The sequence below is a fragment of the Vulpes vulpes genome, chromosome 5, assembly GCF_048418805.1.
Source record: "Vulpes vulpes isolate BD-2025 chromosome 5, VulVul3, whole genome shotgun sequence".
NCBI classification, from domain to species: Eukaryota; Metazoa; Chordata; class Mammalia; order Carnivora; family Canidae; genus Vulpes; species Vulpes vulpes.
The window spans coordinates 62577678-62597401 of record NC_132784.1 but is presented as its reverse complement, the minus strand read 5'-3'; the positions used below and the strand labels follow the sequence as shown (position 1 = coordinate 62597401).

The following is a 19724-nucleotide window of genomic DNA, read 5'->3' as shown; positions in this document are numbered from 1 at the left end:
CGCCACTCTGTTCCCGCCAGTAACTAACCCGGGCCAATTGCCCGGAAGCTCAGGGGCGGGGCTTTCCAACCGGAAGTCCTACCCCGGAAGCGGCGCCGTAGCCGTATGGGCCATGGGGGCACCTGGGGGCTTGTGTTCCGTGCGGCTACTAGTCGCACTGCGGTCCCTGCCGGCGCGCCAGCTCCTGCACGACGTGGCCCCGCCGCGGGACGTGCTGCTCTTTGAGCACGAACGGGGCAGCTTCTTCGTCGTCCTCGGCCTGTTCTGCGCGGGCCAGGGCGTCTTCTGGGCCTCTCTGGCCGTGGCAGCCTTGGCCCGACCGCCGGCCCAGGCGCTGCCTCCAGACGCCGAGATCCCAGACCGCGGCCGCTTGGACCTACGCTCCACACTCTGGCGCTACGGTCTGGCTGTCGGTTGCGGCGCCATTGGTAAGGCGCGGGCTGGCTTCCCGCCATGGGGACGTGGGGTAGCTGGGCACGACCCACCGTGCTCCGGCACGGACGGGGCGGGACTCCCGACCTTCAGGCTAGGAGGAGCTGTGCCCCTCATTCTGCGAGCTCTGGACCTGTCTCCTTGCCTTTAAAACGAGGGTGGAGGGATCCCTGGGTGGCGCAGTGGTTTGGCGCTTGCCTTTGGCCCAGGGCGCGATCCTGGAGACCTGGGATCGAATCCCACGTCAGGCTCCCGGTGCATGGAGCCTGCTTCTCCCTCTGCCTATGTCTCTGCCTCTCTCTCTGTCTCTCTGTGACTATCATAAATAAATAAAATTTAAAAAAAATAATAATAAAAAAAAAATAAAACGAGGGTGGACATGAAGGTTGTTGGGGGGATGGATGAACACAAGAGTCACGTAGAAGAGTTCGGTAAATGTTACTATCATCACAATTTTTTAATTCGGAGGGCACTGGAAAGGTGGTTACTTACCTCTCCAGTGAAAACCCCTCACCCCAAGCTTTGGTTTTCCTGCAGGTACCCTGGTACTTGGTGCTGGTCTTCTCTTCTCCCTCCGTTCTGTGCGTTCAGTGATGCTCCGGGCTGGAGGGAAGCAGGTGACCCTCACCACTCATGCCCCCTTTGGCTTGGGTGCTCATTTCACCGTCCCTTTAAATCAGGTATCCTGCATGGCCCACCGCGGTGAAGTCCCCGCTATGTTGCCTCTAAAGATCAAAGGCCGGCGCTTCTACTTCCTCTTGGACAAAGCTGGACATTTCCCCAACACAAAACTCTTTGACAATACTGTAGGTGCCTACCGCAGCTTGTGAAGAAACCACCTCCAGTCACTCATCCCTCCCAGAGGGGAATAAAAGCTGAACCTTAGGGATGGGGTGACAACCAAGGTCACAAGGGGGCCCAAGGTTCATTAGCAAATAAAAGGGTGGCCATCCCAAGGGCAGCTGATGGTACCTCTTACTTCTGTTCCTTGTCTGTTGAGCTTTCACCATATCCTCCCATCCACCTGCCTACAGTGCTTTAACACCAAGAACTCAGTACCAAGATGAAGGGAAAAAGTAATATAATATTTTGGTACAAAAACAACTGTAGGAAGAGAGGTGGAGGGGGCCTAGTATCCTGTTTCCCTCATGGAGGGCAAAGGGGCTCCCAGTACAAACAGGGCCACGAGGGGGCAACAGGACTGTAGGCACTTGGGCACCGAGTCTTAGGCTGCAGGCAGCATCCTTTGGTTACTCTTCAGGAATGGGAAAGGCGAGACCCAACGAGAGCATCTGTCTCAGAGCTCCATTCAGGGTCCCCCTGCTCCAGGGGCCGGTATGGGGTGGCTTCAGACTTCCACTGCACCACCTGAAGCACCAAGACCACACACCACAAAACCAGATTCACCCAAGAAGAGGTCTGTGGGAAACAGGAACAGGAGTGTGAGGAGTGCGGCCATCTTACCCACTTCCACCCACATACCGCTATTTTCTATTCACTGTCAGGTCAAAAGCCTTTCAGTCCCTTGGAGCCTCTTGCTTCAGGGCACCCCCATAACTACGGATGCCTCTAGGAACCTGCAGACCCCTGGGTCTCCACCCGGTCTTTCATATCCCAGGACCTCACTTCAGCATTGTGCAGGTTGGAGTAAAACTGCAGGGCGGTTCCAGGGGGTGTCCATGAAACTTTCTGGGCTTCGGAGCAGCTGTGAGGTCAAAGAGACGGTGGTGAGAAAGAGGGTTATGGGCTCTCCTCTGCAGAAGGAAGGCCATCAGCCCCATCCAGGGTTCCCTCCCTCTCCCATTACCTAATTGTAACGTTCAGGGAGATGATGGATTTGCAGAGAGAACGGGTGCCAAACCGAAGAATACAGGCAGACACTAAGACCAAGAAGATGGCTATACACGAGATGACCAATGCAATGCGGAGCCCTATGGGGCCTCTAGGAGGAGGGAGAGAACCAGCCTTGTAGTTGAGATGGGACTACTCCCAACTCAGCCCCCGGCCCTGAGGGTAGGGCAGTCACCTGTGGGAGTCCTCGATGCAGCTGCTGTAGACCCAGAAGAGTAGAAGCAGGAGACAGTAGAGGGCCAGGAGGCCAGAGACCCCAGCCACAAAGTAGCAAACGGACGGGGCCGAAGGTTGGGATAAGGCCGGGAAGGAGCCATTCAGGGCGGCCACACCATACAGGGGACAGCAGCCACTGAAGGAGCCCTGTGAAGAGAAGCTGCTGATCCCTACCTACATTTCAGGTGAAAGCCTTGGCGCAGGCTCAGGACAGGTGTGAGGGATAACCTAGGAGAGGGCCACCCTAGGAAGGTCTATATGCACTGTCCAGTCCTGTTTCTGAGCCCACAGACTGATGGAGAGGGCCTGCTGGGGAAGTCAAACCTGCAGTGGCCAGAAGGATCAGGAAATAGGCGGTGGTTATAAAAGACAGTGAGCTTCGGAGATGCCTCACAAGTTCTGGTCTTCCCTCTTCAGAAATCCTAGAGTAAAACCAGAACTTGTGTAACCTTCGGCTCTCTCCGATGTTTTCTAATCCGTAAAATCAAAAATTCCTAACGGTGCCTAGTTTATGGTTACATGAGCCTGTGTTTGTGAACATGACTGCCTGGCTGGGGAAACCCTCTGCTTTACGCGGGCGTTTTTTACATGGCTCTTTTGTCATTCACACACACTGGGCTGTAATGGTGCGGTAGCTTGGTCATCTCCGCCACACCGAGCTTTATTTCCTGGCGGAGCTCGGCACAACAGTGTCTGATTTAAAGGATGAAGGCAGGGCCGGGTAAGTTAATGCAGCCGGAGCTGGCAGGCCGGGCTACGTCTGGTGCCTTAAGTCACCCCTGAGGACTCGTCCCTTTGGCGAGGGTACGGCTGCGACGCAGCACACCGGCGGGCGGAGCCACAGAGCGCCGTGGGCGCCGAAGCATCCCGGCCTCAGACCGGCGAGCCCTGGGCCTCCCCTGGCCCACCCGCTCCGAGAGCGGCCCGACGGGCCCGGCCCCGCCCGGAAGACCGTGCCTGCCTCCCCACACCCTTCGCCGCCTGCCCGCCCCGCCCCGCCCCGCACCTGGGTCCGGGTCAGCGTCGCGGCCGCCACGGCCCCGCACAGAAAGGCGGCCGTGAGGAGCAAGAGCTCGAAGCGCTGCAGCCAGAGCAGCGCCATGGCGCCCCCGCCAGCAGGAAGCGCGGCCGCGGGAGCCAACCGCCCAAGCCCCGCCTCATCCGGCACGACCCGCGAGCGACAGACGTCACTTCCGGCACTGGGCTTTATTTACAGAAGAGGCCCGCCGCCTTAGAGCGGAAGGTACAGCGAGTAGTCCGAGAGCGCCCAGCGGCGGGCCGGGCGGCCGGTGCGGCCGATCATGGGTAGCTTCTGCACGTAGCGGGAGGCCGGGCTGGGCCCGTACGGCACGGGGAAGGCGGTCTGGAAGAGACGCCCGCGGCACCGCCTCCCGGCCTGCCGCCCCGCAATAATAAAACGGAAATAAGGGGCGCCGCGCGGGGCGAAGCGGCTCTTCTGGAAGACGTCACGCGTGCCGGCGCCGAGGCCCTGCTGCCGGGGCGCCCCCCGCGCCCGGTGCACGCGCGGAAGCGGCCGGCTCTCGGAGGCGGCGGGCGCAGAGGCGGACGCGGGGCCGCCGCCGCGGGGGCTCTCGTCGCCCTGCGGGCTGACCATGGCGTTGGCCGTCAGCTGTGGCATCTTCCGCACCGAGTCCGGGGCGGCCGCCGGCTCCTTCTTGTCCCCGGGCGGCCGCAGAGTGGTAGGTGTCGGCTGACCCGTGCCAAAGCGGGTAGCCAAGCTGTCCCCGAAGAAAGCGTACAGCTCCTGGTAGATGTCCGCCAGAGTCACTGAGGGGGAAGGATCCTCCGGCCCCGCGCCTCCTGGCGGTAGCGGGTGGACGGACCCGAAGCCTGGCTCCGCGCTGCCCCCGGAGGGAGACTCCTGCAGGAGCAGGCTGTCCCAGGGCAGGTCGTCTGAGCTCCGGAACCCCCTGCCGCTTGGGCCTCCCTTGTTGGGCTCTGCCGCCTGGGCCTTCATCTTCAACAGTCGCTCTACAGCCACCTGCAAGAGCAGAGGGGCTGGGATAGGCAAGAACTAGGAGGAACCCGGGCCCATAAAGATTTAGGGCAGGTGAGCTGCTGAGTTCAAGCAGGGAAGAAGGGAGGCTGGAAGGGGCAGGCACCCACCAGAATGGCTCCATAAACCTTGTGCCCATCTGCTTTCACCTGGGCGTTAGAGACGGAATAATCATCTAGCACAGCCTGCAGATTTGTCCAGTAAGTGGACAGGTGTGGGTACAGGACTCGTTCTACTGCCTGGAAGGGAGAGAAGGAACACAGTAAAGCACCTCTTTGTTGCTAATTGCCTCTCAAGTACCCTTTCCCATGGAAGACCTATTTTTATCTCCCATATGAAATTCTCAGCTTGGTATATTCCACCAACATTTACTTGGAACCCGCTGTATGCCCAAGCCTTTGCTAAGCACTGGGAATAAAGGTCAGGTACAAACAATATAAAGTGACCCTATGATCACTGACCTGTATGACAGGGGCTAAGAGGGTATAAGTAATGCCCATTGCTAACAGACCAATTTAATTTGCCAACTCTTAGCCTATATAGTCCGTAGGCAAGTTTACATCTTGCTGAGGTAAATAGACTCAGTTCAAACCACTTGCACAAAACCAAACAACTGATCATAGACCTGGACTCATCATGCCAAATTTTAAATCCTGTGATTAATTTTCAGGAAAGCAATTGAGATTTCACAGAGGAGACCTCTGTTACGTGCTTTGGTGGGTGAGAGTTCTTCGGTTGGTCATCCACAGCCTGAGGATTTGAAAATGTTAAATCAGCAAGCTCCTAGAGAAATATAACTCACCATTTTCTAACTATATGGGACGCCTGGTGGTTCAGTAGTTGAGCGCCTGCCTTCAGCCCAGGGCGTGATCCTGGAGGCCGGGGATTGAGTCCCACATCAGGGTCCCTGTATGGAGCCGGCTCTCAGCCCGAGATCACGCCCTGAGCCAAAGGCAGATGCTCAACCACGGAGTCACCCAGGTGTCCCTAGATTCCTTTTAAAGTCTATACTATAGGGTAGCCCCGGTGGCTCAGCGGTTTAGCACCGCCTTCAACCCAGGACATGATCCTAGAGACCTGGGATCGGGTCCCATGTCGGGCTCCCTGCATGGAGCCTGCTTCTCCCTCTGCCTGTCTCTCTCTCTCTGTCTGCCTCCCTCTCTCTCTCTCTCTCTCTCTCTGTCTCTCAAGAATAAATAAAATCTTAAAAAAAAAAAAAAAGTCTATACTATAGCCTATTTAAGTTTATCTTACAAATGTAATGGTGATTTACTATTAAAATTCTATAAATAAGGGCATCTGGATTGCTCAGTCCTGACTCTTAGTTTCCATTTGGATCAGGGGGTGAACTTAGGGTCACAAAGCATGGAATCCACTTGAATCGACTTGTCCCTCTCCCTCTGCCTCTGCGTCTCCCACTCCCACTCCCTGCACTGCTCTTAAGTGTACAAGTTCTCAAAGATTTTCTTTACTTAGAGGGTGAGAACTTGGGCTCTCCCTAAATAAAGAAAATCTTTTTTAAAAATCCATAAATCTGGGCAGCCCGGGTGGCTCAGCGGTTTAGCGCTGCCTTCAGCCCAGGGCCTGATCCTGGAGACCCGGGATCGAGTCCCACATCAGGTGCCCTGTATGGAGCCTGCTTCTCCCTCTGCCTGTGTCTCTGCCTCTCTCTCTCTATGTGTGTCTCTCATGAATAAATAAATAAAATCTTTAAAAAATAAAATAAATAAAAATCCATAAATCACATTAATGGAAAAAAGCAGACAAACCTTAGGATCAATTCAAAAGATACAGAAAAAGCATTCAATAAACGTTCAACATAAATGATAAAACCAAGAATATAAAGCAATATGAAATAATTTTCTTCATCGGAGAAAGGTTATCAACACAAGGTACATCAGCCTAAGTGGGAAGATTATTAGCACTTCTCTTAAAATTGGAAATGATACAAGGATGCCCCTTATCATCTTTAAAATATTAGTAGTCCCAGCAATAAGGTAAAAATATTAAAGGTGTTAGGTTTAGATGGAATAAAGCTGTCATTATTTCTACTATATGACCTACATTAAAAACCCAAAAGAAGGGATGCTTGGGGGGCTCAGCGGTTAAGTGTCTGCCTTCAGCCCAGGGCGGGATCCTAGAGTCCGGGGATTGAGTCCCACATCGGGCTCCCAGCATGGAGCCTGCTTCTCCCTCTGCCTATGTCTCTGCCTCTGTCTGTCTCTCATGAATAAATAAATAAAATCTTAAAAAAAAAAAAAAAAAAAAAAGAAAAGAATGAGGTGCCTGGCTGGCTCAGTGGGGAGTGTACAACTCTTGATCTTGGGGTCATGAGTTTGAGCCCCACGGTAGGTGCAGAGATTACTAAAAGTAAATAAGCTTAAATAGTAGAGGAATTGATCCTTCACATGATTAACACAGAATGGGCAGGAATTCATGAAGTGGAGGATATATTACTATCTGCCTGGCACGACTTTTGAAAGAATAAGATATTAATATACAGAAAGTCAGTATCAATTAGCCTGCCCTCGGGCAAGAGCTTAATACCTGGCAGCAGCAAGCACAGATCATTTTTATGAGAAGAAACAAATACTGTTTTCTCTAATCCTAAAGGAGAGACATTATGGCTCTGTGGGAAAGGCTATGGTACTCACCTTCCAGCCAAGGGCATGCAGCCCCACCACAGCCCCGTAGTGAGAGCAGAGAGGCCGCACGGGGTCTGCCAGGACCTTCTGCAGGGAGAGCAGGATCTGCTGATACAGGCCACTCACGAGATCCCCATGAGTCCTAAGGAAGCAACCTTCAGTCAAAGAGGACAATGAGGCCCGGGGCTGCCCAACTGGACTCAAGCCCAATCCAGAGCCCACAGAGAAAACAGCACTTGTGTGGCCCACTGGGGTGAGTGAGCAATGGGGCTCCGGGTGACAAGACTACCTGAAGGGCCGAAGGACCAAACCCTTGGCCCTTGGTGTTTGCCATCCATGTGCAGACTCCCAGGTTGCCACAGCTTCAAGGCTGGAAAGCTCTAATGGAAGAGGTTCCCTGACCTCTCAACATCCAGCCTTGAAGCCACACATTTCACCTGATTTTGACTACAAACTCCTCAGCCCTGGGGCCACCCCACCCTGTGTTCGGCGAGGCCCCATGGCTACCAGAAGATGTGGCTGAGCAGGAGGGCAGCACCATCCCGAAGAGTCCAGTGGTCATTCAGAGGGTTGATGGAGGCAGCCAATGGCTCCAGGACACAGTAGAGGACGCTGCCTACAAGGGAGCGAACATAGGGCCCCAGGCAGAGGTGGGGGTTCCGAACCAGGCTCCGGGCTACTTGCAAGAGCCGATGCAGCTGCTCCAGGTCGTGGCTTACAGATTTTACCTGTTTGTAGAAGATGGTGGCTGAGGGGCACATGAGGGTGCAGGTTGGAGCCTGTTGCTCTGATTGCACCTGCCACGAGCCCTACACAATGCTGGGTCACCTCCCCGCAAAGCATTCTCCTCTCCCCCAGCCTGGTCACTCACCCCACTGACCACGTAGACAAAGTAAGGCAGGAGTGCTGCAATCTTGGAGTTTGTCTGCAGATCCTGGAGAGCAATCTGAAAAGGATTACACTGGATCTACCAGCCCTAAATATAAACTGACTTTTTAAAAAAGATTTACTTACTCATTTATTTTTATTTATTCATTTCAGAGAAAGCACAAACAGGGGGAGAGGCAAGGGAAGAAAGAGAAGCAGACTCCCTGCTGAGCTGGGAGCCCAAGTGGGCTCGATCCCAGGACCCTGAGATCATGACCTGAGCCAAAGGCAGGCCCTTAACCAACTAAGCCACCCAGGCGCCCCCTAAACTGACATTTATTAAAGGATGATTGAGTACTTACGCATTAAAATTTTCAATGTCAACACTCTTTGATTCAGCAACTGTATTTCTATCACTTTAACCCACTATAAGAAACACCCACTGATACACATACCCACTCACAGACCTGTCTGTGATAATATGAAATTGAATGCAACCTAAATGTCCAACATGTTTTTTAACTGAGAAAAGCAGCTGTTCTAAAACCAGGTCTTTACTATAATACCACTTTAGTTTATACTAAAGTAATCATAGTTAAAAAATAGCAATTGGAGACTCTCACTTTCCAGTTCATATATTTTATTTTGCAATATTTCTATAATGAACATACTGGTGTTACTTTTCTAAGCAGAAAAAAAGAGAGTTAAGTTAATGAGAAAAACTCTCTTAGGCCTGAGTCTCTATTACTTATATACTCCAAACCCCTCTAGATAAAGCTCCTATACTCAGATGCTGTGAAAGCAAACAACTGGCTAGGAAGGAGCTCAGCTCCCAAGCCCTCCATCCAGCCATCTGCACTGTCCTGGAGAACCAGAGCCAAGCTCCCGAGGCAGGAACATATGGTGGCAACATTCCCAATTCTGCAGGGGAAGCGGCAACAATGGCCAGACACCTGAAGAAGTACAGGATGTAAACCATCAGAGAAAGGCCACGTGGTTAAGCAGAACCCCCAGCTAGCACTCACCTGTCTCTGGATAGGAGAGGACCAACCAACCATAGGTAGTGTCCAGCACACTCTGGGGAGTCCCAGAGGCTAAAGCAGCAGGGTCTCAGGGCAGGCCTGGCTGGGCCCCCTGACCAGGCTCTCTCTACTTCCCTTCTTTACCTCTCAAGTACAGGCAAATGAGAGCTGCAACATGGCTGCCCCATTTGGCCCCAGGTCAACAGACACCCTAAAGTGGAGGCTCTGGAACTAAAGTGTGGGGGTACTGACCACCTGAGCCCCTCAAATGGCCCTGCTGAGAACAAGGGTTCCTGCTAGAGTGGGAAGACAAGTCAGTCCTGGAGCACCAGCCTCCGAGCATGACACCCCCACCGAGAGCAGCTTCCAGCCATGTCAGTCAAGTGGTATGGGGTGGACAGGAAGTAGGCATCTGAAAGAGTTTCATGGGAACCTGAAAGCTGGACTCTACGCCCCAATTCTGGCCCACTCACTCACCTTCATCAGCTGTGGATCATCCCCCAGCACAGCCCGAGTCACCTGCTGGTAGTACTTGAGAAGGTCATCAGTCAGCGAAGACACAGCGCTGGGCACTGTGGGAAGATGCGCAGAAGGTGGTCCGGGTGGAGAGATGGGCAGAAGATGGTCCGGGTGGAGAGCCTAGCTGGCCTCCCCTGCCCGTTCTCACTCACCCTCCTACCCCCACCCCACCCCCGCCAGAAACCTGTTCAGACAAGACTCCCAGAGCACGGAGCCACCAGCTCCTCAGAGCAGCCTGTGCAGCCCTGACCTTGCAGGCTTTTCCACACCCCTCTGCTCTGTACTCTGCCTAGGCAGATTCCTGCTCAGTCCTCAATCTCTCCTGGACACCTGCTCTCAGGGACCCCAGCTGCCCAGACTTCTGTGCTAGCATCCAACACCCATCCAACCCATGACTGGTTCCAGGTCTGGGCTCCTATCTCCAAATCTGAGCCCTCTGGGCAGGGACTGTGCCCACTCAGAACAGGGTATCAATAAATATTTGTCAGATGAACAATCAGAGGTATGGGATACCCCCCTCAGTTCCAAAGGGAGGAAAGTTCAGGGAGTCTGTTCCTCACACTACACCTTACCTGATCCCTGCGGTGCCAGGTTCCCTTTGCCGTCCAGGTAGGAGACGTGAACTAGAACCAGAGCAGAGAGATGGGTCAGCCTAGGGTTTTGCCTGTTGTAGCATCACCCACCCCTCTGAGCTCTGCTCTATCCACCAGCCAGCCCATCACCCCTCCTCTGACAACCCAGTTTCGGCCCCCCACCCCCACCATAGGACCTCAGCAGTCACCTCTCACAGCTGTCTCGGCACAGCCTTTTGGGATGTTGGTGGCCAGGGCCAGCTCCACCAGGTTCACTTCTCGGTCCTCAGGAAAGTAAAGCTCACCCTCTCTGGCAGGGCGCAGGGGCAGCACCTCCTGGGATCCGTAACCGCACACGGCCTGAGCAAAGAGAGGATCAGAGAGCAGGCTGAATCCAGGGAGGGAGGAGGCACTCTATCAACCAGGGAAAAGAGTCTATGTTTGAGGGAGGTCCAAAAGTACTGAAAAAGGGGGCAGCTTGGGTGGCTCGGCGGTTTAGTGCCTCCTTCAGCCCAGGGCCTGATCCTGGAGACCTGGGATCGAGTCCCACGTCGGTCTCCCTGCATGGAGCCTGCTTCTCCCTCTGCCTGTGTCTCTGCCTTTCTCTCTCTCTCTCTCTCTCTCTGTGCCTCTCATGAATAAATAAATAAAAAAATCTTAAAAAAAAAAAAAAATCTTAAAAAAAAAAAAAAGGTCCTGAAAAAGGGGAGACACCTGAGGCTTCAAGCCTATTGCTGGGCATCTGGCTGGAGCATCCAGTGCTCACTGGGTCAGAGAGGAAAATTTGGTCCTCCCAGATTCGTACAGGCTGAGCCCCGCACCCCCATGCTGCTGGTCCTTATACTCACGCAACTTTGATAACACTACTCTTTTTTTTCTTTTAAAGTAGGCTCCATGCCCAACATGGGGCTCAAACTCACAACTCTGAGACTAGGAGTCAGGTCCTCCACCAAGTGAGTGAGCCAGGCATCCCAACACTACTCTCTGCTACACGTGACGTTCTTCCCTCAAGTCCTTGGCCCACAACAACTCTGCAGGACACTTTAATACCGACATTGTGCCCAGGCTGTTCCCTTACCCTCCTCTTGGCCCAATCCAATGCAGGCCTCACAACAGGCCTCTGCAGCCTATGCTCAGCTCACCTCCACACTGCTCCATCGGAGGGCCCTGTTGAAATCCTCAACAGTCAGCTTCCGCCGCTTGGTGTGTTTCATGAATTGAGAGCTATTCTGAGAGGGGAGGAACAAAGTCAGGGGACAGAGAGCAGGGGGTTGGAGTCCCCCAGGGAAGAGATAGCCAGGCGACAAGAAGGACACAGGAACTGAGATCAGAAAACCCAAATCCAGCTCCGGTCTTGGGCAAACAGCCCCCAGAGTATGCTCCCACTCTGTGACCCAAGTTCTCACAGGCAGAACATGCACATGAACTCGCTTGGTCAGCCTGGTACGGGTGTTGGGAAGATGGACACGTGAGAAGAAGCCCAACCACACTCTACTGGCCAGAAGGCTCAATGGGAGCTCTGGGGAGGGCGGGGGCCACCTCCACGGTGTTCCCTCACAGCAGAGTGGGTGCCAGACACACACCTGCTGACTAAATCCCCACAGGGGGGCGTACAGGGAGAGCTAGGGAGGCGTGCGGGGAGAGAAGGGGAGCGGACCTGGGTGGCCTCCCTGAGCCGGTAGCACACATCCTCCGCGAGCAGGGCCGCCACCTCATCGCTCAGCTCCAGGCCCGTGCTCTCCGCCATGAGCCGGACCGATTCCCGGGGGATCTCCACAAACCGCCGCTCTTCCCGCTCCGACATGACGCTGATGGAGCTGGGGGCCAGAAGAGAAGGTGTCAAAAGCCCCCTGGGCCCCCTCGGAGCCCAGGAGCCTGACTCCAGGCCTTCTGGGCCAGTCTTATGGCTCTGGCTCCAAGATCCCTGAACAAGGAGCCACCGAGGCTCTGAGTGCTGAGGTGAAGCGTGAGAAAAAGGCGAGCTGCATCAGACAGGAGTGCTGCCCGACAGGGGCCTGGCCTCGGGCACTGCACTGGGTCCCGGCCACGCCTTACCACTTCCTGAGCCAGATGTGGCTGAGCTGTGGCTGAGATCCTCATGAGCCTGAGCCCTCCTGTCCCAACCTGTAAAACAGGCCATCATCCCCACCCTCCCTAACTCTGCAAAGTTGCGGTGAGGACAAAGTGAGCTGGTGTACAGGGAAGCCAGGGACTAGAATGCAACACCACCCAAACAGACGATGGAAGACGTAACCGTGGTCAGTTAAGTATAAACTTCATGTCTTCTTCCTTCTGATTATTGCTACAGGTGCTACCAACTAACTCTCAATGACATCACTACTTCTCCCTTGCTCAAAAATCTTCAGGCCTGGGCACCCGAGTGGCTCAATGGGTTAAGGGTCTGCCTTTAGCTCAGGTCATGATCTCGGGGTCCAAGGATGGAGCCCCACACTGGGCTCCCTGCTCAGTGGGGAACCTGCTTCTTTCTCTCCCTCAGCCCTTCCCCATGGCTCCTGCTGTCTCCCTCAAATAAATAAAATCTTAAAAAATATATCTATAAATAAATATTCAGTCCTTCCCCACTGATTTTTTTTTTTAAGATTTTATTTATTTATTCATGAGAGACAAGAGAGAGAGAGAGAGAGAGAGAGAGAAGCAGGCTCCACGCAGGGAGCCTGACGTGGGACTCGATCCCGGGACTCCAGGATCACACCCTGGGCCGAAGGCAGGTGCTAAACCACTGAGCCACCCAGGGATCCCTTCCCCACTGATTCTAATTTTTTTTTAATTTTTATTTATTTATGATAGTCACAGAGAGAGAGAGAGAGAGGCAGAGACATAGGCAGAGGGAGAAGCAGGCTCCATGCACCAGGAGCCTGATGTGGGATTCGATCCCGGGTCTCCAGGATCGCGCCCTGGGCCAAAGGCAAGCGCCAAACCACTGTGCCACCCAGGGATCCCCTTCCCCACTGATTCTAAAAGAAACTCTAAACTCCCCAGCTTGAAATTCTGTGTTTGGTCCCAATCCCCACAGCTGTTCAAGTGGATGGATCCCTCCTCCCAGTGAGCCCAGCCTAGTGTGCTCTGGCCTGCCCCGTGCTCACCACCAGCTCTTGCTGGTCTGTCTCCCTCTTTCTTCCAAGCCTCTTTGGCAAGGCAAATCCAGTCTGTCCTTTAAGGTCTTCCTGCCCATATGCCACCGAGGACTATCGGGCTTTTAGAGCTGGACTATCTCCCAGTTTGGCTGCAAGGCCTAAGAGCAGGAACCTGCTCTTCCGCTCGCAGGATATGGCAGAATAAGAACGCAACAAAGGGGAGCACCTGGGTGGCTCAGTCAGTTACGTAGCTGCCTTTGGATCCGCCTTGGGCCCAGGTCATGATCTCAGGGTCCTGGGATCAAGCCCCACATTGGGCTCCCTGTTCAGCTGGGATCCTGCCTCTCCCTCTCCCTGTGCCATTCCTCTAGCTCATGCTCGCTCACTTGCTCTCTCTCTCTCTCTCCTTCGCTCTCTCCAAAAAGTAAAAATCGCTAAACAAAAAAATTCCTCCCAGTGGTTCTGCATTGGTTTTGAAATAAAGAATAAACCTAGGGCAGCCCGGGTAGCTCAGGGGTTTAGCACCGCCTTTAGCCCAGGGCGTGATCCTGGAGTCCCAGGATTGAGTCCCGCGTCGGGCTCCCTGCATGAGAGCCTGCTTCTCCTTCTGCCTGTGTCTCTGCCTCTCTCTCTCTCTCTGTCTCTCATGAATAAATAAATAAAATCTTAAATAAATAATAAATAAATAAATAAATAAATAAATAAATAAATAAATAAATAAATAAAAATAAAGAACAAACCTAGGGACACGTTTGGTTCAGGTCGTGATCCTCTGGTCTTGAGATCGAATCCCTCATCAGGCTCCCTGCAGGGAGCCTGCTTCTCGCTCGGCCTATGTCTTTGCCTATCTGTATCTCTCATGAATAAATAAATAAAATCTTAAAAAAAAAGAAAAAAGTGGGACACCTGGGTGGCTCAGCAGTTGAGTGTCTGGCTTCAGCTCGGGGAGTGATCCTGGAGTCCCAGGATCAAGTCCCACATCAGGTTCCCTGCATGGAGCCTGCTTCTCCCTCTACCTATGTCTCTGCCTCTCTTTCTGTCTCTCATGAATAAATAAATAATCTTTGAAAAAATAATAAAATCTTAAAAAATAATAAAAAAAACAGGGATCCCTGGGTGGCGCAGCGGTTTAGCGCCTGCCTTTGGCCCAGGGCGCGATCCTGGAGACCTGGGATCGAATCCCACATCGGGCTCCCGGTGCATGGAGCCTGCTTCTCCCTCTGCCTGTGTCTCTGCCTCTCTCTCTATCTCTCTGTGACTATCATAAATAAATACAAAAAAAAAAAAAAAAATTAAAAAAAAAAAAAAAAAACCTGGTTCCCAGGTCCTGTGTGTCCACTTACTTCTACAACCCTTCTTTCCCTCTTGTTTTTTGTTTTTTTTTTTTAATTTTTATTTATTGATGATAGTCACAGAGAGATAGAGAGAGAGGCAGAGACACAGGCAGAGGGAGAAGCAGGCTCCATGCACCCGGAGCCCGACGTGGGACTCGATCCCGGGTCTCCAGGATCGCGCCCTGGGCCAAAGGCAGGCGCCAAACCACTGCGCCACCCAGGGATCCCCCCCTTCTTTCCCTCTTGTGCTCTGCATTCCCACCATGGCCTCCTTCCATTTCCCGAAAAACACCTGCTATCAGGACGTTCATACACTGTTTGCTCTTCTTCAAACACTCTCCTCCTCCTCCATCCCCGTTCTGTCTAGTGGACTCCTAGTTGCTCCTTCACATCCCAGTTGAAATGTCACTACTTGCTCAGGAAGTCTTCTCAGACCTCCACACTGCCCCAGTACTTTGCCTTCACAGTAGTGATCACAATTTTTCCCCCACAATTTGTAATTACATATTTGTATAGCTTTGTGATTAACACCTACCTTCTCACTAGACTGTAAGCTCCACACCAGCTAGGATCATGCCTGTTTGCTCACCTTTGCATCCCCAGCGTTCCGCACGGTGTCAGCACATAATACGCCCTCAATAAACACTGGCTACAAAAACAAATAAAAAAAGCTGTTGTTTTTTTTTTCTAAGCACATGCTATGCCTAAGACACAGAGCTAAGTGCTCTACAGGCATATATTTCATTTTATCCTCATTAACAATGAGATGCGCATTATGTAAATGCTATGTCTATTTCACAGCCAAGGAAATCAAAGCTCAGAGAGGTTAAATACTCAATGACTTGTCCAAGATCATCCAGCAAGCACTAAGTAGGGAGCAGGGACTCAACTCTTGTTCCTAACCATCAGCAGTGGCGGGCTGTGCCGGGGAACAAGGCCTGGATTCCCAGCCCGAAGACTTGGCGCTGGAGACCCGCCAATGGATAGTCCCGAAGTTTCTGCTTCCCCATCTGTAAAATGCGAGTAAATAGTCCTGCCGACGCCGAAAGCGCAGAGGGAGTTTCCTTACTAGTGCCCACATTAAGACGCACAAAGTCTTAATGACCAAGGTATCCCCCTCCTCAGCCTCCTCTTTGCATCCGCAGCCACGAGCCACATTGGTAAAGAGCGTAGGCACTGACCGCCACCCGCTTCGAGGGTGTGCATCCTACCCCGGGCCTCGCTTCATACTTACCACTTAAGTGGTAAGGTGCAGCGGGGTGGAGGAGGTCAGGGGTTACGGAACTTGGGTCACGTGGCCAGCGAAGGGGGCGGACCCCCAGCGGCGCCGGCCCTAAGACCACTGAGTGCGCAGCCCGCAGGGGGGCGGAGAGTCTTCGGGTCTGCGAGGACCTGCTCACCAGAGGGCTCCCGCGCGACGAAGGAGGCTACCGAGACGGCCGCCGCGGCGGCTGCTCCCACTCACCCTGCTCACCCTAATTCCCTCTCTCCGAGCCCAGGACCCACCTTCCAAGAGCACAGCCAATCGGCGAGCGCCTTACAAAGTTCCCGCCCTCCAGGGGAGCTTCCCGCCACGCGATTGGTCCTTAGAAGGAGCTGTAAAAGCATCTGGGCGCCAGGGGTCACGTGACACTGAAGCTCGGGCTTCTTAAAGCAACAGCTCTGGGGAGTTTTCGAGTCCGTACCTATGGTTTCGTGTGTGTTTCAAAAGCGTATTGTCGGGGATCCCTGGGCGGCTCAACGGTTTGGCCCCTGCTTTCCGCCCAGGGTTTGATCCTGGAGTCCCAGGATCGAGTCCCATATCGGGCTCCCTGCATAGAGCCTGCTTCTCCCTCTGCCTGTATGCCTCTATGTCTCTCGTGAATAAATAAATAAAATCTTAAAAAAAAAAAAAAAAAAGGCGTATTGTCAAGGAAAGCGTCCCCGTTCTCTTGGTCCTGTCTGCTCCTGAGTTTCCGAGCATTTGCATTTACGCAATTGCAGCGAAACTTTAAACTTTGGCGCCTAAATCGGTTTTCTTTGCCCGCTTGGTGGAGCTCAACTTACCTCTCCATCACCTGCACTTCCTTTCCCGCACGATGAATGGAGTTCCCAGTAGGTATTCTCTTCGGGCAGAAGGGTCTTCTCACTGCCCCAAGCTCATGTGCAAGCTGCAGATTCCAGGGCTGTGCTCATCCTGGCATTCTACCTCCTGTCTTTCTCACTCCTGTTCAGTAAGCCAAATATTAGCCCCTCACCTGACTAGCAGACTTCCTTGGCCATTTTACGCGCACACTTTCCTGAACTTGGGCAGTTAGTTCTCAATTAAGAACCAAGTGGGCTTAGTGAGTTAAGTTATAGTATTTGAAGTCAGACCAACCTGGGTTCAAATTCTGTCACTGCTTTGGGGCAAATTACCTAACCACATTTTCACTCAACTACAAAATGGTACTAATACCCACCCCACAGGATTACTGTAGATTAAATGAGATAATATCTGTGAAAGCACGTGGCAGACAGTGAATTAATTCCTTTATGTTCATCCAAGATGAGGTGGTTTGCAATGGGCTGTTCATTACAGAAGGGAGTATCCCGGGTCGTCTGGGTGGCTCAGCGGTTGAGGGTTGAGCTCAGGGTGTGATCCTGGGATGCCTGGATCCATTCCCGCATGGGGCTCCCTGCATGGAGCCTGCTTCTCTCTCGGCCTCTCTCTCTACCTCTCTCTCTGTGTCTCTCATGAATAAATAAAATCTTAAAAAAAAAAAAAAAAAAAGAGTATCCCATGGTATCCCGTGGGGAAGCATGAATGTACACATCCTCACCCTTCCTCCCTCTCAGGGTTAAATGCTGCTGCCTCTAGAAAAGAAGATCCTCCCAGGCCAGAGCGGGGATACTCAAATGGATGTGGCTGAAGTTGCCATGGCAACACCGCCTAAGGGGACTGTGACCCTGCTGAGTCTCTTCCAGTTATATTCAGAATGATGTTTGGAGTAGTTTCAGTACTGTGTTTGAACATTGGAGTGTCTGCCCACCTCTGCATTAAGAGGAGTGGGGGCTCCTCCACTGTCCTGAGTCTGAGATCAGCTTAGTGAGATCTGGGCTGCTGGCAGATCGTCTTGCTGAGGTGTTAGTAGTCTGGATAGCCATTGGCTACCTTGGAGGCAGGAGACAACAGTAGAAGGAACTGGGGCTTGTAGGATTTAGTAAAACTATCCAAACTGTCTGGGGCCCATCCACGCCCAACCTCAAGTGGAGGCAGAGGCCAAGGAAAAGTGGTAGTGAGACTCACATAGCCACAGGTAAGAGAAAGGTGGGTCCCACTCACTCACCAACTACCTAGTGCCTGGCAAAAAAGAGCTATGATGGCTTTGGAGCCAGACTGACAGTTTATTTTTTTTTTTTTTAAGATTTTATTCATTGATTCATGATAGTCACACACAGAGAGAGAGAGAAAGAGAGGCAGAGACACAGGCAGAGGGAGAAGCAGGCTCCATGCAGGGAGCCCGACGTGGGACTTAATCCCGGGTCTCCAGGATCACGCCCTGGGCCAAAGGCAGGCGCTAAACCGCTGCGCCACCCAGGGATCCCCAGACTGACAGTTTAAAAGCAAAAGCAGTAGTTGGCCGGTTAGCTCAGTTGGTTAGAGCGCGGTGCTGATAAAAGCAAAAGCAAAGCTCCACGACTCACTAGCTGTGTGACCTTGCTGTTAACAGTTTATGTCTCTAACCTACTTTATCAACTGTCAAGTGGGAGAACAGAACCTTCATGGAACAGTTGTAAACAAAACAATAATGTGTGTAAAAGATTTGGCAGGGCAGCCGGGGTGGCTCAGCGGTTTAGTGCCATCTTCAGTTCAGGGTGTGGTCCTGGAGACCCGGAATCGGGTCCCACATCGGGCTCCCTGCATGGAGCCTGCTTCTCCCTCTGCCCGTGTCTCTGCCCCCACCCATGAATTTAAAAAAAAAAAAAAAAAATCAAAGATCTGGCATTAGCAGGCAGATACTCCTGTTACCTGTGACCTTTTTAAGAGGCCGTAACTTTCAGTTACAAAGCCTTCAGAGGGGATCCCTGGGTGGCTCAGCCGTTTGGCGCCTGCCTTTGGCCCAGGGTGTGATCCTGGAGTCCCAGAATGGAGTCCTGCATTGGGCTCCTTATGTGGAGCCTGCTTCTCCCTCTGCCTGTCTCTCTGTGGTTCCCATTAATCAATAAAAAACATAAAATCTTAAAAAAAAAACTTAAAAGATATGATCCTGCAGACTATGTCCAGGCCACCTGCACTTGATCCCTTTCCCCACAAGGCTGGTGCCCTTTTAGTGGGTGTCACACCCTACATCCTCACTGCCACCCACGTGCTCATGTTCAATGAGCCCCTTCTGTCCATCAGTTGCTTCTATTCCAGGCCTGATGTTACTTGCAGGTTACCCCCAACAAAATTTGCAGATTGCTAGTTCCATTTGAGGGCATGGGAAGAATTTTGCTCAGTACGAGGAGTGAGGTTCACAGCTTAGGGGAAGTCCAACCTGGGTAATCAACTCATAGTACAACAAAGTGATAGCACATTTTTATTTTATATTAGTTTAAAGATTTTTATTTATTCATGAGAAACACACACACACACAGAGAGAGAGAGAGAGAGAGAGAGAGAGAGAGGCAGAGACACAGGCAGAGGGAGAAGCAGGCTCCCCCTGGGAAGCCTGACGAGGGACTTGATCCCCAGATTCCAGGATCACGCCCCAAGGTGAAGGCAGACACTCACCCACTGAGCCACCTGGGCGCCCCTGGGTGGCAGAGTCCGTTAAGCATCCCACTCTTGGTGTCAGCTCAGGTCAGCTCAGGGTCATGAGATTGGGCCCAGAGTCAGGCTCTGCGCTCAGTGAGGTGTCTGCTGAGACTTTCTCTCCCTCTCCCCCTCCCACTTGTGCTAAGATAAATAAATAGTTTTTTTAAAAAAAGAGAGAGGAGGGATCCCTGGGTGGCGCAGTGGTTTGGCGCTTGCCTTTGGCCCAGGGCGCGATCCTGGAGACCCGGGATCGAATCCCACATCGGGCTCCCGGTGCATGGAGCCTGCTTCTCCCTCTGCCTGTGTCTCTGCCTCTCTCTCTCTCTCTCTGTGACTATCATAAATAAATAAAAATTAAAAAAAAAAAAAAAAAAAGAGAGAGGGCAGCTCTGGTG

At 52.6% G+C, this 19724-nt stretch overlaps 3 protein-coding genes across 11 annotated transcripts; 1 reads left to right on the top strand and 2 right to left on the bottom strand.

Moving 5' to 3' along the window:
- Positions 1-60: 60 nt before the first annotated feature.
- On the top strand, positions 61-1403 carry TMEM223 (transmembrane protein 223). The gene is made up of 2 exons (XM_026004650.2): positions 61-428; positions 970-1403. The coding sequence occupies exons 1-2, from the start codon at positions 113-115 to the stop codon at positions 1260-1262; spliced, it is 609 nt and encodes a 202-aa protein (XP_025860435.1). The 5' UTR covers positions 61-112; the 3' UTR covers positions 1263-1403.
- TMEM179B (transmembrane protein 179B) lies at positions 860-3658 on the bottom strand. Its single transcript, XM_026004648.2, has 5 exons — positions 3506-3658; positions 2459-2646; positions 2240-2374; positions 2059-2137; positions 860-1851 (listed from the first exon to the last, which is right to left on the bottom strand). The coding sequence occupies exons 1-5, from the start codon at positions 3599-3601 to the stop codon at positions 1690-1692; spliced, it is 660 nt and encodes a 219-aa protein (XP_025860433.1). The 5' UTR covers positions 3602-3658; the 3' UTR covers positions 860-1689.
- A 32-nt stretch (positions 3659-3690) lies between these two features.
- On the bottom strand, positions 3691-16058 carry TAF6L (TATA-box binding protein associated factor 6 like). 9 transcript variants are annotated; one of them, XM_026004636.2, is made up of 13 exons: positions 15805-16058; positions 15474-15580; positions 15160-15219; positions 11799-11958; positions 11284-11370; positions 10351-10501; positions 10142-10192; positions 9528-9622; positions 8033-8107; positions 7669-7889; positions 7171-7303; positions 4627-4755; positions 3691-4501 (listed from the first exon to the last, which is right to left on the bottom strand). In XM_026004636.2, the coding sequence occupies exons 3-13, from the start codon at positions 15165-15167 to the stop codon at positions 3731-3733; spliced, it is 1881 nt and encodes a 626-aa protein (XP_025860421.1). In that variant the 5' UTR covers positions 15168-15219; positions 15474-15580; positions 15805-16058; the 3' UTR covers positions 3691-3730. The 9 variants fall into 9 exon arrangements, with proteins under 9 accessions (XP_025860421.1, XP_072616357.1, XP_025860426.1 ...); XM_072760256.1 differs by having other exon boundaries at positions 4666-4755; XM_026004641.2 differs by having other exon boundaries at positions 8033-8095.
- Positions 16059-19724: the final 3666 nt, after the last annotated feature.

Coding starts and splice junctions, on each gene's coding strand:
- TMEM179B (XM_026004648.2), bottom strand. CDS start 3,601: ATGGCGCTGCTCTGGCTGCAGCGCTTCGAGCTCTTGCTCCTCACGGCC. Junction 2,138..2,239: donor TCCCTGAACGTTACAATTAG/GTAATGGGAGAG, acceptor TTGACCTCACAG/CTGCTCCGAAGCCCAGAAAG. Junction 1,852..2,058: donor CCAACCTGCACAATGCTGAA/GTGAGGTCCTGG, acceptor TGTTTCCCACAG/ACCTCTTCTTGGGTGAATCT.
- TMEM223 (XM_026004650.2), top strand. CDS start 113: ATGGGGGCACCTGGGGGCTTGTGTTCCGTGCGGCTACTAGTCGCACTG. Junction 429..969: donor TGTCGGTTGCGGCGCCATTG/GTAAGGCGCGGG, acceptor GTTTTCCTGCAG/GTACCCTGGTACTTGGTGCT.
- TAF6L (XM_026004636.2), bottom strand. Junction 11,371..11,798: donor GGCTCAGGGAGGCCACCCAG/GTCCGCTCCCCT, acceptor CTCCCCTCTCAG/AATAGCTCTCAATTCATGAA. Junction 7,304..7,668: donor CTGCTCAGCCACATCTTCTG/GTAGCCATGGGG, acceptor TTGCTTCCTTAG/GACTCATGGGGATCTCGTGA.